The 16,877-nt window shown below is 40.6% G+C and overlaps 2 protein-coding genes across 9 annotated transcripts in view; both read left to right on the plus strand.

The window, feature by feature from the left end:
• Window positions 1–1,899: 1,899 nt before the first annotated feature.
• On the plus strand, window positions 1,900–3,385 carry LOC136446530 (tripartite motif-containing protein 3-like). The gene is made up of 2 exons (XM_066444929.1): window positions 1,900–2,234; window positions 2,424–3,385. The coding sequence occupies exon 2, from the start codon at window positions 2,452–2,454 to the stop codon at window positions 2,866–2,868; it is 417 nt and encodes a 138-aa protein (XP_066301026.1). The 5' UTR covers window positions 1,900–2,234; window positions 2,424–2,451; the 3' UTR covers window positions 2,869–3,385.
• Window positions 3,386–7,329: 3,944 nt separating this feature from the next.
• LOC136445625 (INO80 complex subunit D-like) overlaps window positions 7,330–16,877 on the plus strand; it is a 31,705-nt gene continuing 22,157 nt past the window's right edge. For 3 of the 8 annotated variants that reach the window (XM_066443744.1, XM_066443745.1, XM_066443751.1), the window contains exon 1: window positions 7,330–7,733. In XM_066443744.1, coding sequence (XP_066299841.1) covers window positions 7,700–7,733 — 34 coding nt within the window. In that variant the 5' untranslated portion in view covers window positions 7,330–7,699. Of the gene's footprint in view, window positions 7,734–7,755; window positions 7,927–7,960; window positions 8,163–16,877 lie in introns of those variants that run through there. The other 5 variants (XM_066443746.1, XM_066443749.1, XM_066443752.1 and 2 more) reach the window with 2 other exon arrangements.

The raw sequence follows: 16,877 nt of genomic DNA on the forward strand, positions 1-16,877 counted from the left end.
TTGCGTCCTTGTCCTGAGAAGTATAACAACTGTCCACATACGTGACTACTTAAGAACGTAGGTTTGTAATTATCGTCGACTTGGAGTCGTACGTATCACAATCTCAAAATTCTGACAGAGCAAAGTTGGAAATGTACACCAAAGGGCATAATGCAAAAATAAAAGATACAGATTGATTCAGATTGTTGGAAATGCAAGGAAAGTAGAAAGATAGATGCCTACGTGATATAAGACACGAAAACATTGCGGAATGCTGTCCCAGAATCTATGCCATGGCCATTGCTTGTCCCTACCCCACCAGAGGTGCGAGCCCCGGACTGCCCCCGGGCTAGGGGAAGGTACAGGTGTGCCATGTCCTTATGATCCAGTTTTAGGGACAACAAAACATGTGTAAATCCCGTGTGTCATCTGAAAGGAAAGTTTGACAGTTTGACACTTATTATTCTTTCTTCTTCGTTGATTTTGTTCTCGTGTTGTGCAGCAAAAGGTCTGGAAATGGTGAAAGTCTGAAAAAAAAGCTAAGTAGCAAATGTCGATACATTAATACGGAAAATTTTTAACATTGACAAGGTGGTACTGAGATGTCGGAGAGATGGTAACAATTTCTACACTGCATGATACATCATCAGTATTCCATTGTGTCCCACAGCAGGAAAATGAATAGCTCGCCAGACGAGTCCGCTAGCTGGAAAGCAGGTAGTCTCTACCAGACTAACCACGCCGGCTATAGGGAGAACATTTGCCGGGGGACTTTAGCCATGGAGGGTATCATTCGCAGCCGCAATATTTGACCCTCTCTCCGTAGCCGACTCCCTTCATAAAATTGACTCTATTTCATTTGGCAAATTTCTACTATTTTCCCAGCGACCCGCGGAGGCTGGTAGAGCCTAGAAAGCAGGACTGCTCGGACATTTTGGCAGTAGTGCGGCCGATGTCTAGCCGATGTCCGCTCAACCATGCATTGCTCGACCTCTAGCATCGGCTGATGGTCGCAGGCCTCCGATTACCTGGCTATAGTGAGAGTATTTGACCACCACAGGTTTTCATTTGCAGGCGCAGCCAGGCCCGGGAAATGTTAACCTTCCCGTGGACTGACTCTACCGGCCAATTATTCCCCTTTTTTGCCGAATTCTACGATCGGTACCCCAGTAGGAAGGCCTAGTGGAGGCTAGGTCACCAAACCCAATCTAATGAAAGGAACAAGGTCGAAAAAATATGATCGATTCTTTGGCGATTTTGTCATTCGAAATTCCTTCTGGCGATCGACAGATTTGGCCTCGAAGGTCGTCGACAGTGAAAGCCACGAGTCATGAATCGATACATTGCACGTTGGTGCCAGGGCAGGCGGTGACACCAATTTTTAACCGATTCAACTAATTGTACACTGCGGTGATGAGGTAGCCTGGGTGCCATCCTCCATAGTGCCCGCTAGGTCAATCTTTTCGCTTGCTAACCCCGGTGGGTAGCAAACGAAAAGATTGAGCCGGCGGTTACTACGGAGGATATATGGCACCCAGGCTGGTGTTGAGGAGGACCCATGGGACAATAATGGACCGGTAACTATGACGTATGAGACCCAAAGTTGACGATATTCCGGATCCGTACCTAGTCATGGCTGCAACCGTTCAGACAGACATGCATGAATAAGCCTCAGTCAGTATATGGCTGTAGGCTGCCACTGTCCGATTGAGACAAGTAGAGTTTTGAGCACCCGTCGGAACTGATGCCGTCGGCACCCGCTCAATTCAACAACAACTCCTCGGCCTACCGCCTATGGTTAGAGCTGTCCTCTCTCATCAACGTCGATGTATTTTCAAACATCATTTGAGAAAAGGACTTTTGCGATTTGTATTTGAAGACCTTTCATTAGGAGTCTCAGTCTTAAGATAACGACACAAAAAGACCCTGAGTTGAGGTGTTAGGCATTTAAAACATTGGATAATAAGTTAGTGCCCAACTAACTAACTAACTAACTATATGTAATCTTACAGGTGTCACCCTGAAAACTCAGAAATCATGTGGTCCCACTGACGTCACCACTCTGGCTGTGACGTCATCTCCGGCCTCGTATGCCTGGGGGCACGACTGTCCCTATTATACTTAGGACTGTCCACCTCCGATAACAACACTAGGCATACACGTGAGGGCTCAGAGACTGTGGTGGAAGCCCTGGCGATAGGACCTACCCCGTACTAGTCCAACATATACTCCAAAACAACAACATTTCTTATAAGGTACGGTATCTTTATAAGCGTCTCTTTTGTATTTCCTTACTTTGACGTGAGTTCCCTGATTTACCTTTTTGTTGTGAAGAATATTTATAGTAAAGCGGTTCAGTTGCAATACATTGTATCGACCGGCAGCGCTTTTTGTGTGCGCTATAGTACTTTAACATGTCGAATTCCTTTTTTTTTCTTCTTCAGAGCGGACAAGGGAACTCAAGGCATCAACATGAGGGAAGACATCTACAAAGACTTGGAATGCGACTTCTTGGCGCAAGTAGAAGACGCGCTGGAGCACACGGCGCCGAAAAGACAGCAGGACAAGCAACTACAGGCTATAATGACAACGTTCGAACGAGAGAACCTCACTTGCTGCATCCACCTCGGAGTGTTCGAGAAGAGCCCACGCCTACTGCCGTGTCTGCACCACTTGTGCGACGACTGTCTCACGGCGCTCATGAGAAACTGCATAACCTTCCGCTGTCCGCTGTGTATGAAGAAGTACTGGGTGCCGTGGCAGGGCATCAAGGCGTTCAAGCAGGATCCGAGGCTCATGTCGCTGAGGAACAAGCTCAAGCAGGCGATGAACAGTCGCAGGACGACGTTACGACAGCTGTTAAACAGCGCGTTCCTGCCGTGGGTCTGAGGGCAAAACACTCCTGGAGCCTTACTGGTGACACCGTGGCTTCAGGGGAGCTTCATCGGCCCAGTATAAGCCTTACAGCCGCCTGGACAATCAGCTTGCCCCCGGTGATTTTCCTGCCTTGGAAACAGTACTACTCTCCCCGGGGCTCTACCTACTCTCCAAGCAGATGAATCGGTCGTGGCTATTTTGTTGGTCTTTTGTGGCATTTTCAAATTTACAATGACTTAATGTTGACATCAGTGTTAGTTAATGTTTTAATGAGTACAGGGATAAAAGACTTGGTTGTAATACCATGTTTTATCGCTCCAATTCTTCTTACATGATTTATGGTATTCAAGTTTGCTCTACTGCGCCTTACCGTATTCAATACCATACTGAATACCAACCATGCCAAAAACAGGAGCGCCAGGGAAAACAACAACAATTTACGAAGACGATTATATCAAGGTGCGTCTTGCTTGTGTCTGCTGCGCCCGGGGTTCTACCTACGCTCCAAGCAGGTACATCGGTCGTGGCTATTTTGTTGGTCTTTTGTGTACGTACTTTTCTGTGTTTCTCTTTTTTTTTCCCTAGTGGTGCACATCTTTTCTCGGGGCTGCCATAAGAAAAAGCAGTACTAGACTTAAACGCAGAAAAGGCCGCACCAAAAGACCAACAAACAGTAACCCCGACCGAGTTATCTGCTTGGCAGTTGGAGTTGGAGTTTGAGCTCTAGTTGTATCAAAGCAGGTAAAATGTTGGACCATGGTACACTGCTGGGACTAACGTTTGTGACCTGAGTTGTGTCACAGTTGTGAATTCCAAACAAGACCAAAAGTGAGTTCGACTCTACAAAGAATGTTTTGGACATTATTGATACTTCGTACATGACAAAAGAATAAGAAGAAGGTGCTCGAAAATAAACCTTGATGTAAATTGTCAATAATGATTCGAAAAAAAAATTAAAAATGGTATATCTTAATTAGGAAACCGACTTGTGCCAGATGCCTAAAAGGTAGTATATATAGATGAAATTATATCTTTGTCAACTGTTTGTAATTCCAGGCAGTTACATAGTGTGTTATCCTAATATATGTGACGTGGACTTGTGTAAAGCTTGCTTAAATTCTATATTTGCTGTAAATATCATAAGAGTTTATATCCTATATGCGTGTATCGAGATTTTGCTTACAATATGTAAATGAAGACAACAGTTGCTTTAACATATTTATATGAATAGCATATTTGTAAACAACATGTATGTGCTACTCCAAGAGGACGCACAAAGAGTTAAAAAAACAGCAGCAATGTATATTAAAATTGTAAAGATAGCAAAACACATACAGCAGACAATGAAAACTATGCAAGTTTTCCCCCGATTCCAGTATCGTGTTAGCTTTCTGTTATAAATAAAACAGAGTCTATCAAGAACATTCGTTCCATCTGTGTTTTCTTTGACCAAACAAGTAGGAACCAGCTGTGTATGGCTCGGGCCATGGCTCCGGCAGCATCTGTCAAAATGGTATGTTAATAGTGACCTTGCTTCTTCAAATTATCACACTATACCCGAGGAATGCTAGTTAACTTAATCTAGAGATTAATACACAGAGATAAAGTAATTACGTCGATGAAGGTTAGAAGTCCAGGTAATAAGATACACAAGATACCAGTGTCATCCTGTTTTAGTTCCAGGCTCTGCCTTACCAGCCGTTATATTTTGAATGGAAGCTCCTCGATAGATTCCGCTTCTGTAAACTGTTAGCTTGTGTACAGAGATGGATTATCCTTAAAAGAGTTCGCGGTGACCTTAAAAAGGAGACACAAACAAGTCACAGTTGCGCAACAACAAGGTGTTTAATTGCTCGTTATTGAAGTACTAGAATTCCAAGGATAAGTACGGCGTTGGTTGGTGCATAGTAATCATGACGTAACAGCCTTGGAAGCCAGAATACAATGGATCGGGGTAAGATCACGCCCTAAAGCCCCTATCACACTGGACTGCGGCACGTTGGCGGCAGCGTGCGAATGACGGTGGCCAACGTGCCGCGCACAAATGCCAGCTTGCCGCCATATCGATATCACCGCCAATGTGCCGCTTGAAATTGTGATTTTTTTTAAAGTTAAGGAAAAACGCAAGCGGCAAAATGCCGCGAACTTGCCGCGAACTAGACACCTATTTTGGGGTCCATTAGTCCACAACAGGTCCCCAAATGGCCGCCGTCAGATTCAAGGGTTGTTTGTTCTAACCAAGGACATCCTAGATATAATGTCCTTGTTCTAATAAATCGACAAACATATATCATTATGTACACATTCATGGTTCAAAACACAAACGAAGAGCGGTATATCGTTCGTCTTCGTAATTTCTGTTACTGTGAGACTCATAAGCAATTTTACTACTCAGTTTACTCCTAAGCAAGCATATTTACTGGGAAAATTTTCTGGACGTACGTCGCCTTTTTTTCTTGGGTGTGAATCCGCCCTGCACGTCGTATGACAGGCATTTTTATGGCCCGTTTGGATGTAACGTACGTCGAAGTCTTACGGGCCATGAATTTTTCTAAAAAGGATAAAAGAATAGAATGATTATTAGAATAAAAACAAGCCGAAACTTTAGCAAAACGTGTAATCCATTTTTTAAAGGATTCAGATCTTAACTTCGAGCAATTGGAAAGATTTAACTCAATCACTCAATCGGTTTGAGAACGAGATCCAAAAACAAATGCAAGAGTCTGTAGGCTACAAAAGGATGATGGGAAATTGCTGCCTTTGGTGTTATTTTTGTTATGTTTAAAGAGAGGAAATGGCTTTAGAAGTTACAATAACACCGTCTAAAATACGTCATCACAGCCCACTCCCGCTGGCCAGATTTAGAAGTTGCCGTAAATACACAGCCAACAACGGAGAGAACGGATTAAAGGGGGTCCCAAGGGAAACGAACTACGTCAGTGTAGCCGAAGTGACGCAAATACCATGCCTGGTCGTCGCCAATTTCCTGTATCACCTGGCTTCGGCACTGAATTCGTGGAATAGGAATGACGTGTTTCGATAATCAGTTTCTCCCGATCCCGGGGCGAGGTTTTCTGTGACAGGAATAAACCGAAGTTTTTCTGAGCACGTTCTACACGTACAGGCCGGGCGCTACGTAGTCCACCTGTTACGGCTCGTCCAATACTGGCTGCAATTCTGTAATTGTTGCTAGGGGTCTCTTCTATCACGACCATCAAGACAGCCTAACACATCAAGCGACTAAAGCGCATGTGACAAGAGTGTGTGTGTGTGTATGTGTGTGCGTGTGTGTGTGAGAGATTGGAAACGAATGGGAGAAAATAAAAGAGAAGGAAAAAGAGCAGAAAGGGGTAAGAAAGCAAAAGGAGGAAAGGAAATATGATATGAAAAAAATAAAGGAGGGAAAGAAAAAATAAGAAAAAAATAAAAAAAAATTAAAAAAGAAAGACCAAACAACAGCATCGACTATTAAATGGGAGATAGGACAAGTCAGACGTCTCAAAAGCAACTTAAGATGCCAGGGGATGGAAAAATGGAATTTTGGAACGGCTGTGCTGTACGACTTCTGCCGAGGCCAGGTCATGGATATGCATGTACGTGCCATTCAGCCTGTAAACCGTTAGCGATGGCTATTTCTATCCCCACTTTGCTGTCATTTGAGGCACTTGATACTCTGTTTACTATCAGTGACATGACCTTCTGGAAGTCTGTTTGTGTGTTTCTGTAAACGTTTAAGAAAAGAAACTTTAGAAAGACAATAATTAAGTCAAAGTTACAAAGTTACAAAGTTTATTTCATTTTTGATTTTAGCCATGCATATTTTTTAATTTCTATCAGAATAAAAAGATAGAAAGAAAAGAGGAAAAGAGTCGAAAGGAACAAAAAACCGAAGAAGTTGATTCGCCTCTGTTGTCTTTTATGAACTCTGACTCTGAGAGTTTTCTTCCAGTTTTTGGGAAAGCAACTTTTCTTGTTTGCAGGTCCGCTTACTATGCAACTGTTGGTACAATCCGCTATAGATTTGTGAATTAAGAAAATTTGAGCTAAATTCCAAATCGATAGAGTTGTAGCAAGGAGGTTTATCATAGTCAGGTTTGACATTGGGTGTCGAGGGTGGGGCGCGAAAAACTATTACCCACAATGCAGCAAAGCTGATGGGGCTAAGAATTTAAATGGCAACGAGTCATATCTTTCACACCGCTGGAAAATAGAGTTGACTACGAGCTAGGAATGTGGGTTTGTAAATTTGGGACAAAGATAGAAATCTTCGTAGGTGCAGTGAATATTGTTGAGCCTGGAGCGATAGATTGCAATGCACATTTCTCTGCACGAGCAGCTTTGCCTGGAAACCTCTTGAGATCGGTTACCATCCTGGGAATCGATTGACCAATCAGAGCGTGGGGCTAAATAAATTAATTGCACCTCTGACCAATCAGGGTGCAGGAAACCGCCCCGCATTTATCACGTGAAGTTGGAGTCTGGCGAAAATGGCGAATGATTTTCTACCCTTGATGTTGTTGTTTTACCGACTTTTTCCTCAAAATCTCCACAAACGGAAGGAGAAAGAGCAGAAATTTTGCTCAAAGATGAAAGTATGGACTGATCTACAATAAAGTTGTGATTTTCCCAGCGCTTGGCGGCCCACGAAGCTCGCAAACTGCGCACAGAAATGTGGTAGTGAGCCGAGGGCTGTTGTCTGGTGTGTCATTCAATCTGGCCAGGGTTGATTATGTAGGGGGCGACTCCCGGGCCTTTGATCGCTCAGCTCGGCGGCCATAGCTTCGTCCGTGGTTTTCCCAGTACCACAGGCCGCCAAACCGCCCGAATTCCGCCCGATTTCCACATGACCGAGGCAACTCTAGTCCAACATGGCCCATGTAAGTGCTGAATATTACCTCCTCGGTAGAACATGGTGTCTGTGCCGTGCGCATTTCGGGGTGGGTTTTATTTTCGGGGCGCCCCAAATTCCCAGCAATTTCCTGTTCCTTCTGCGCCAAGCCATCCGCCCGAGACGCAGCCAGTTTTCTGCTATATATCCTCAAGAAACGTAGGAAAATCTACCCAGGAAAGGTAGGCCAGATAGGTGGGCGCAAGTGGGGCAAATCTGACCGAGAAAATGGGTCCTATCGGCCCGTAATTCCTCTCGGTGCGGGGTGGCAGATGGGGCCGTGGACAGATTGTGCTTTGTTCGGGGGCCCCCGACCCTCCCCACCGCAAATTGTATGCATAGTTTGGCGCACAAACATAGCCTAGGCTGGTCAGTTTAGCCTGGGATTCTTCCTGGGTGTCTTTCGGACAAAAATGAGGTACGATACCGTCCGTTTTGTGGCTTTTCTTCGGTAGGTGTCGCTGATAAGGCGGGGGGACGGCTCCTAGGGTGGGAGGGGGGCAGCCTCTGCGTTTGCTGGTTTCATTTCCTGTAAATTCCTCAATTTTGTGCCTGTTTTTCCTGTGTGTTTATTAAAGATATCAGGTGATATGATGAAAAATATGACATTTAGGTATCCGTAGAAAATATTGAATTCTAATATTGTGGGTTTTGTCACCTATTTGGGCCACAAATAGGGCTATATTTGTATGAATTCGCTTGATAAAATGACCTCTCTTGAAATGACATTGTCTAATAATATTCCAAAAATATGCTAAAATTTTGCTCCAAAATGTACAAAAATCGCCACACAGATTCTTCATATTGCTCCTTTGCATGTTTTGATTCATAAATATGACTGTACCTTGGATTAGGGGTCAAATTTGGCCTCATTTATCAGAGGTTTCGACTATTTTTGCCATCAAAACATTCTATATGAAACCAAAATAGTCCCCATGCAGTCTCCATGTCCCCGGAATGTATGATATCATATCAGTTATAACTAGGACATCGGCTCATCTCAATATGAAAAATGGATATGTTGGTTAGGGATGATACATGAGTTTATGATACATGACTAAGTCTTTATTTTAAAATGATTATCAGCAGTTATCATATTGGCAAGGTAACCTGTTGGGGTTATTGTGTACAGCATAATAATAATAATGATAAACATGATATGTTGTTACATTTCGCTACTACTATATAGGAACAATTTTTGTGTTTTCTGTAATATATAAGGTAGCATTTTCTTTAAATTAGAATGTGGAAATTGTGCTGATGTTGCCTTGTTTATATTTTTGAAGGAAATATGTTACTGTATTGTAAATTTGAGGGGTTTCTAGTACATAATGTAGTATTGTCAGTTTTATTCATAACAGATGTTATCTTATTCTATAAAAATGGGTAATTGTCATGTCTTTGCTTCGTATTTATAAGAGTTTATGTTTTGCTTTGTTAAGGGTTAGGTATGAATATTATTTCCTTTTATCTCTTACCCCATAGTCATTTTTTGCAGGTCTGTGTCACAAACAAAGGGTCAAGTAAAACCTGTATTTTAACATTTTAAATTTGAATGCAAATTTTATCGTTTATGGCAAGCATATACATGTATCTAGGAATTTTAGGTTTCGCAGCAACCCGGTAGATTACAGATTATAGTACAGGACCAAAATCTATTTTGAAATGAATGAATTGTTGATTTTACATTGTCAACATGAAACAGTCACCTGCAAATTGTAAGTACTCAAACGAATCGTTATTAAAACTATGTTTTGAGATAATACTTCCATATTGATAGATCTATTATTGCAATGTACGAAAAAGCCTTTTTTCAGATGAAATAATGTCTCGCCAATATATACTGTCTGCAATATTGTCCTATAGTATAAAGAAATCACCTTGAGCAGATGTTTTGACTATTTCATAGGTGGTAGTCATCAGTACATAGTAACCTGCAGAATCTTATGAATAAGATATAGAATTTGTGTTTTAAAAAGCTAAAACAATACATCGTTTTGCAAGATTGTACGAAAAACAACTGTGCCCTTCAACTTGTGATAATACCATGCTAGCATGTAGTGTATACCTATAAACATGTTGACTTGTTGAGTAAAATGTTACGTTTGTTAAGGTTTCAGGAAAATTTACAAGGAAAATACTTAGTATGTCAAAACTGTCATAAAAAAATGGAAAAGTTACTGTGGTACAGCCGTACTACAGGTTTGGAGAGGGGCTAGTACAAACTATGTTTCCGTAAACAATCTTAAAGATACCCAATATCAGTCGTTGCTAGAAAAGGGGAGGGGGGCAGTACTGTAGGGTAGCTGTGCTGCCTGCTATTTTGTTTTCATTTACTTGAATCTGGTTTATGGTAGTCGATGTCAGAGAAGACGCCTTGTACAATGTACTTGTGCTTTTCGAGATGATTTCTCAATGATTTTTTAGGGTCTATCTGGGGTTTTCCATGTGGCTACTCTCTGCAGTTCTTTGTATTCTGATGTACTAAAAACAGTTCCAGGAAAAAAAAGGAGAAGTGTAAACACCTGTTCTGGATACATGTACAACATTATATATACATGTACATGTATGTTTATTTCATGTGCATAGACTGTATCTTTGTAGTTTGTACGTCTATTTGGTCTGTGCCATGTTGTATTTTTCTTAGGTTTTCTCAGGGAACAGCCGTAAATCTAAGAAAGGGAAATTCGATGATTGTGTCCTCAAGTGTTTGGATGTTACAGCTGGATGCTTGTTGCAAATAGGGTATCACAGCTGGGATTGAAGTAATCTTAAGTAAGTTGGAAAAACAAAGAGCTCTCTGTCAGGAGACTGCCTTTGTTTTCAATCTAAAATTTAGGGTAAAGCCCAGAAGTTCATGTTCGTCCTTTTAGGTTAAGTGAACCTAATCTTCGACTACATTTTATGTCATCTCCAAGCAGATGTTGGGGAGGCTAAATCGTTACCTTTTCCAAGATGCCCAGTTTTTTGTATAAAACTGCTTATTTTCAAAAAGGCAGCTAGGAAAACATAATGATTTATTCAACATCTGCTAAGATATTTGTTTTATGTGCATCCTTATAAGTGGTGATGACAGGGTTTTGACTGTCTAGATTCCCAAAAGCACTTGTACCTTTTTTGTTGTTGCTTTATTCTCTTGTGACCAATTATAGATAACTGAATGTACATGTGTCTAGATGTATTGGTTAGAAGGGCTGATCAATGTTTCAGTAATACTAATAGATCAAATGCATTTCAATCTATCTATCTATCTATCTATCAATCTATCTTATATAGAGGGTTAAACCCCCTTTTCACTAGACGGTGATACTGATAGCTGAGTGACCGTACGGAGACAAAAATTGGATTTGTGTAATTTTTGATTTCCTTATTGGAATATGGTACAAGATGCAATAGTCTGATTTAAAACACAAACAGTTAACACAAGATTGTCTATGAAATCGTTCAGAAATCTGTCAAATCACTGGTTACTCAGCAGTTGCAACTTCTTGGAAGGGGGTGTTACAAGTTGATGAATGCAGTTACTTTCATTTTGAATTGGTCCTCTGCCCAAGATGGATTGATTGTGGCGAGTTCTACCTTGACCTTAGAAGGTCTTGTTTTGTTATTTGTAGTTCATGAGGACAGTAGGGAAGACTATAGGATGGAGCCTGTCATCTGTTATTTGGAAGAACATCAGACTTGTCTGTAGCGACCACTCAAGGGACATGAAGAAAATGGTCACATAGGCGGTCAGTGACATATTCTAGACACTTGGGTCAATGGAAAAGGTATTTATCTAAGGGTCCATCAAAATGGGGCCAGGATACCTCTGGTAGGTTGTCCTCATGCAGAGGTGACGAGTCTGTAGTACAGGTTTGACTGTACATGTTGTGTGGGTGGTTTTTCTTTTGGGTTTCATACTTTCTTGGTGAATACCTTTGGTAGGAATTTTGTACAGATTAGTACAATCTTGAGGAATTCAAACATGATGCTGTTAAAGCCGAAAATGTGGGATTGAAATCTTATTAAGCATTTCTTTACATGCATAATTTTTCGTGTACTAATTTCTCATGTGGCAATTGATATGTTGGCATGCTTATTGTATTTACCGTATTATTCACGAAAGCAGCAACATCAAAAACAATTATGCTGAATGAAATCATATATTGGCATTGACAGTCGTCATACTGAGTAATGTTTTGATGTTGCTACTTCCGCAACATGGAATTAGATACAGTCATACAAAAAAAGAGAAGTCGAAAAGGAATGGCAAAAACCAGCCACAACAACAAGATTAGGAGGATCTGCATGCCTTTTTCGGGGCGTAGCGACCTGTCTTAAATCACCATTGATTGTAACCGATCGTCTAATTCAACGTTAAGCCTTGTCGGTAAATTATTTGTGAGGCGTTATTGGTTGCTTTATTTCTTCGTGGCATGTTACTCGTTATCCAGAATTCATCGTTAAGTGTTATTGACAAATTCTCTGTATCGCGTAGTCAAGCTCCAGATTGTCCCAAACTTACAATGGAACATCCGGCTGTTTTGCTGAATTTAATAATCAAGATACCAGGAGCATATAGGATCACGCATCAATTTACCGTTAAGCATAATGATGCATTGTCATGTTCCTAAATTTATATTGCTGGCCTTCCTAAATATACAGTTATGTGTTGCCAGGCCCCCATGCCCGCACCCCCCTCCCATGCAGACCCTAAAATCAGACAAAAATACAGTTGCCATGTGCAGTCAAAATAACCTCCTTGGTGCAGTGTATGCCCATTTCTTTTCACATTTTGTGAATGATATCTTTCATTCCCATTTGTGTGCTCTTGTAAGCCACAAACCTCATCCTAAGATGAGAATGACAATCTTGTTGTCCCACCAAACAACTAGTTTCAGTGTCTCATTCCAGTCTGATGATACCATGAGATAATGTATCATGTCATACACAAGGCTTTAACCCTACGATGCCTGATCATTTGGCAGGTCAATGACCAATAATGATGATGCGTAGGGGATGTGGATTTGGCATGACACAAAGCAAATGGTCGGCTCTGTGATATGAATGGATAGAGGCAGGTGGAAAGGATTTTGTTTACTTTTGGTTTGATGCCGCCTTTGATTCTTAAGAAATGAATTGGAAGAGGGTTTTGTTTGACATTTTAGTGTAACCATATTTACATATGTATGTACAGTATAATAATTTTTTATTAATATAATAGAAATTCAACATTGATCCAAACCTTTTTACCTATTTTTAAAGGAAACAGTGTAGTTTTATTGTATCTTTTATTATTACGATGACACAATAATGATGCAGTGATGATCTCCATGAAGCACAACATTTTATGTGCAATTTTCAGTCCACAAATTGTTTTAATCATGCAAAACTTGAGAAACGTGCAGCCTATAATTTCCAACCTCAGCTACCAGATTCCTGTTGTTTTTTCATAAATCCCATTTTTCATATTAAAAGCTAATCTTTCATTTTCCAAATGTACAACTACCCGGTATGACAGTAAAGCCCATTGAGGAGTTTAGAAGAGCTCAGGTGTCTGGCAATATTCCAAACATCCAGACTATTATTATCAGTTGAATGGCCAGTCAAGAATTGTAAAGATAAGCTGTAAAAACCTACCACCGATGTCAATTTTATTCCTATTAGTAATCATTCTTCCGGCTTGAATTGTATCATGTTTTACCACAGTTCACCAGAGCCGTCTGTGCTTCAGATCTCCCTTCAGATTGTATTGACTATTGACTAGTATTGAGTAGATTGACGCAGTGTCTTCCTTTGCATGCTTTGTATCCATATGGGTGATTGCTTTTAGTAGTTTTACATTTTGTACCTGTTGATCCTGGAGGAAGTCCAAGAGCGTCAGCATCCTGGTTTTAGTGTTATTAAGTTTAACATTTACGTCAAATGATTTCAAGGTTGTTAAGTGTCCTTTTAAATCCAGAAGGCTAAGGTCTTAAGAAAGATTTAACGACAAGGGATCAGGTGGGAAAAGGTCCATTTAAGCATTTAAGTTCGCGGGGATTTGATATCGTAGTAGGGAGAAATTTGTGTGTTCGTGGTGGTTTTAAGTTCGCGTTTGACACAACAGTAGTGCTACAGTCGCATAATGGAAACACTGGTGGCTTTATAGTCAGATACCAAGATACAGTAGCTGCATATTCACCATAACAGGTGCCTCATGATACTTAACAATGTAATTTACGTAGTGCTTAAACAAGGCAAGTTCACCACGAAAACCGTAAACATAAAACTACCGGGAGCATTTCTGCATTTGTATCTGGCACTCTTCCATGGCCCCTAGAAGCTCTGTTCGTGTTTGTTGATAGTTAAAGTTGTTGGGTTGTAACCTTCCTCCTACTGAGGTAGCCTTCTGACACTGATGTTGGCAGCAAAATCATATTGTCAAATAGCAATGCAAAAGTCATACAAGAAGATCCACTGGTACTGAGAATTTGAAGTAGATGAAACTTAATTAAGAGGTAGAAATTTGTATGTCATTACAGTAGTAAAGTAGTCTTGTTCAAATAAGAAGTCATTGAACTCTCATGCACGCACTCACACACTTACTCATGCACACATACACTCTTACTCACTCACTCACTCACTCACTCACTCACTCACTCACTCACTCACTCATGCACACATACACACTCAATCACACACATTCACTCTCACTCACACATTCACACTCACTCACTCACTCACTCACTCACTCACTCACTCACTCACTCACTCACTCACTCACTCACTCACTCACTCACTCACTCACTCACATTTGGTGCCAAGTACATGTAGTACATCTGTGAAACGAATCAGTCTCACACAAAAATAAATTCTAAGTCATGTTAGTATATATGAGAAGTGCCAATATCCAGCAAAAACAGCTGCAGTGTAAATTTTTTCTTTCAACATATCTTATGCTTTTCTGTGGGTGTTTGAATGATGGAGTCTGACATTTGATCTTGAGGGAGCAGATGTAGCTGACAGCCTTCCAAGGTCTCAAACAGATTTGCTACTGTCTATGTATCTAACATGTACATGTATCACGGGCATGTTCAAGTTATCACCTGTTTTGTACTTGATTTGATTTACTGAGGATTTTGATTCTGATTAGCTTTTGCTTGATTGTAGCCTGGGATAGAATCATTTTTTTCAAAGTTTTTGAAAGAATTCTGGTATGAAATTTTTCACTTCAGAAATTTCTGAAAATTTCATCTTCATGGAACTTAATTTTGCCTTAGATTATAAGGATGAAGTATGTTTTCACAACATGTTAAGTTCACTGTTAGAAGAATTCTGTAGTACAGTTGTAGTAGTACATTGCAAACACATATTCACGGGGTCATGAATTTGAGGAAAAGAGGTTGCCGCAAAAATGAAAACACCACAAACTTTTCATGATTTACAGTACTAGACTGAGAGGATGCCGATAAGGTCCATACCATTTTTAACATCTCAGAAGGGGTGACCAGGAACATTTCTATTCTTTTTTTAAGTCCTGCTAACTCACGGAGAACCTAAAACAAGTTTGCTGCATAAGTGAGTTCACTTTGTCATGAAATGCTTTTCAGTGTTTCCTCCCAGCGTATTTCCCCATTCCCCAAATGTGTTGGTGTAAAGAAAGCTTTTGTCACGAGTCAGAAAGCGTTCAGTCCAAACATCGTTCCCCAAGCTTCACACCTTATGTATACATCCCAGGTGCAAGGCACGCAAGGGTACGGGCTACCAATAAATTACACCTGGGTGTAGAACTAATTGCCCTTGCCAAGTTAGAGTGACCCAGGCATCTTGATAAGACCCATAGGGGTAGCAGCCCTCGCCATTTCTATAGCCCTTGGGCCACACATTTGTGCAAGTCACTACAGCAGGGGGCTAGTCTGCTGGTAGTGATGTGTGTTTACCGGGTAACTACCATTCTCTTTCCCAGATGCAGTAATTTTCCCATATTCATTGTCTGCTAACATCTGTCACAAGGACTAGAAATGTTGCTGAGTCATTGAAGTTCAAAATTTAACCAAGATAGAGAAACGTTTTGGACAATTATATTCAGATGCTGTTAAGTTTTGTCGTTGAAAGAGTTACTTAAGCTTGAGAAGGAGAGCAATAGCTTAGTTGGGGCCCTGGATATTTGACAATGTACTCGATAGTAAAGACTGTTTACTGTAAATCTGGAAATGTTTGTGGTGGTTTTAATTTCACAGCGACCTCTCTATTGTGAAATCATGACACTGCAAATATCCATTTTCGCTATTGTTTCAAATCATATCAACTGTAATCTTACAACACTGCAAAAACCTCCTTTCTCCTTCTACCCCGAAATGAAGTGTCTGCAAAAATAATGAATTCTACAGTATGTAGGTCAACGAACCCCCAGGGACACCACAGGGGCACTGGAACAGGTGCAAGGGTGTGGCCTGTTACCATGGTGACAGGTGCACATGGATAGGACTGGGGTTGGAATATGTCTGTAAGTTGTAACTGGTAGTTTCAACTGGAACCATTTAACTAATACATGTAATAGCATATCATTCAATGTTTTCCTTCAAAATTATGTTTTTTTAAAAAGAATTTCTAGGTTTGTTCTGAAGGATTTATGTTTTTGAATTTGGTTGCTGGTTATTACATTATGAATACCATACGTATCATGTTCAATAGACCATCTCACATTAAATTTGTATATCACAAAGGTTATGTGAAAACATTATGTGCTTTAGAATTATGCAAGGGCCAGTTAAACTCTGTCTTTCTCATGTTGTTACTGTGAACCTTCAATTGTTTGCAGTGGTTTTATTTTTGCGGTTTTACAGTGATCTTTACCCCACCAATGTAATTACTACTGCACTACAGAATTATTTCAGGCACCAACTTAAAACACTGAGAAAGCTTCCCTTTTGTAGCGAAATTAAGTCTTTGTGGAAATAGATGAATGTACAGTATTTGTTAGACTTTCATGTACATGTAGTCCCACTAAGAATTTCAGAATGCTTGGAATTCACATATACGTGCATATCCACAGGATGTATGGCACATGATGTCATTGTCAGCACTCTGAACTTAAGTTTTGTCAATAGCATCAATAAGATATTTTTTCATCAGTCGGTTTTGAAAGGATATGTTCACACACAACAAA

Source organism: Branchiostoma lanceolatum, chromosome 12, assembly GCF_035083965.1.
Source record: "Branchiostoma lanceolatum isolate klBraLanc5 chromosome 12, klBraLanc5.hap2, whole genome shotgun sequence".
Lineage (NCBI taxonomy): Eukaryota > Metazoa > Chordata > Leptocardii > Amphioxiformes > Branchiostomatidae > Branchiostoma > Branchiostoma lanceolatum.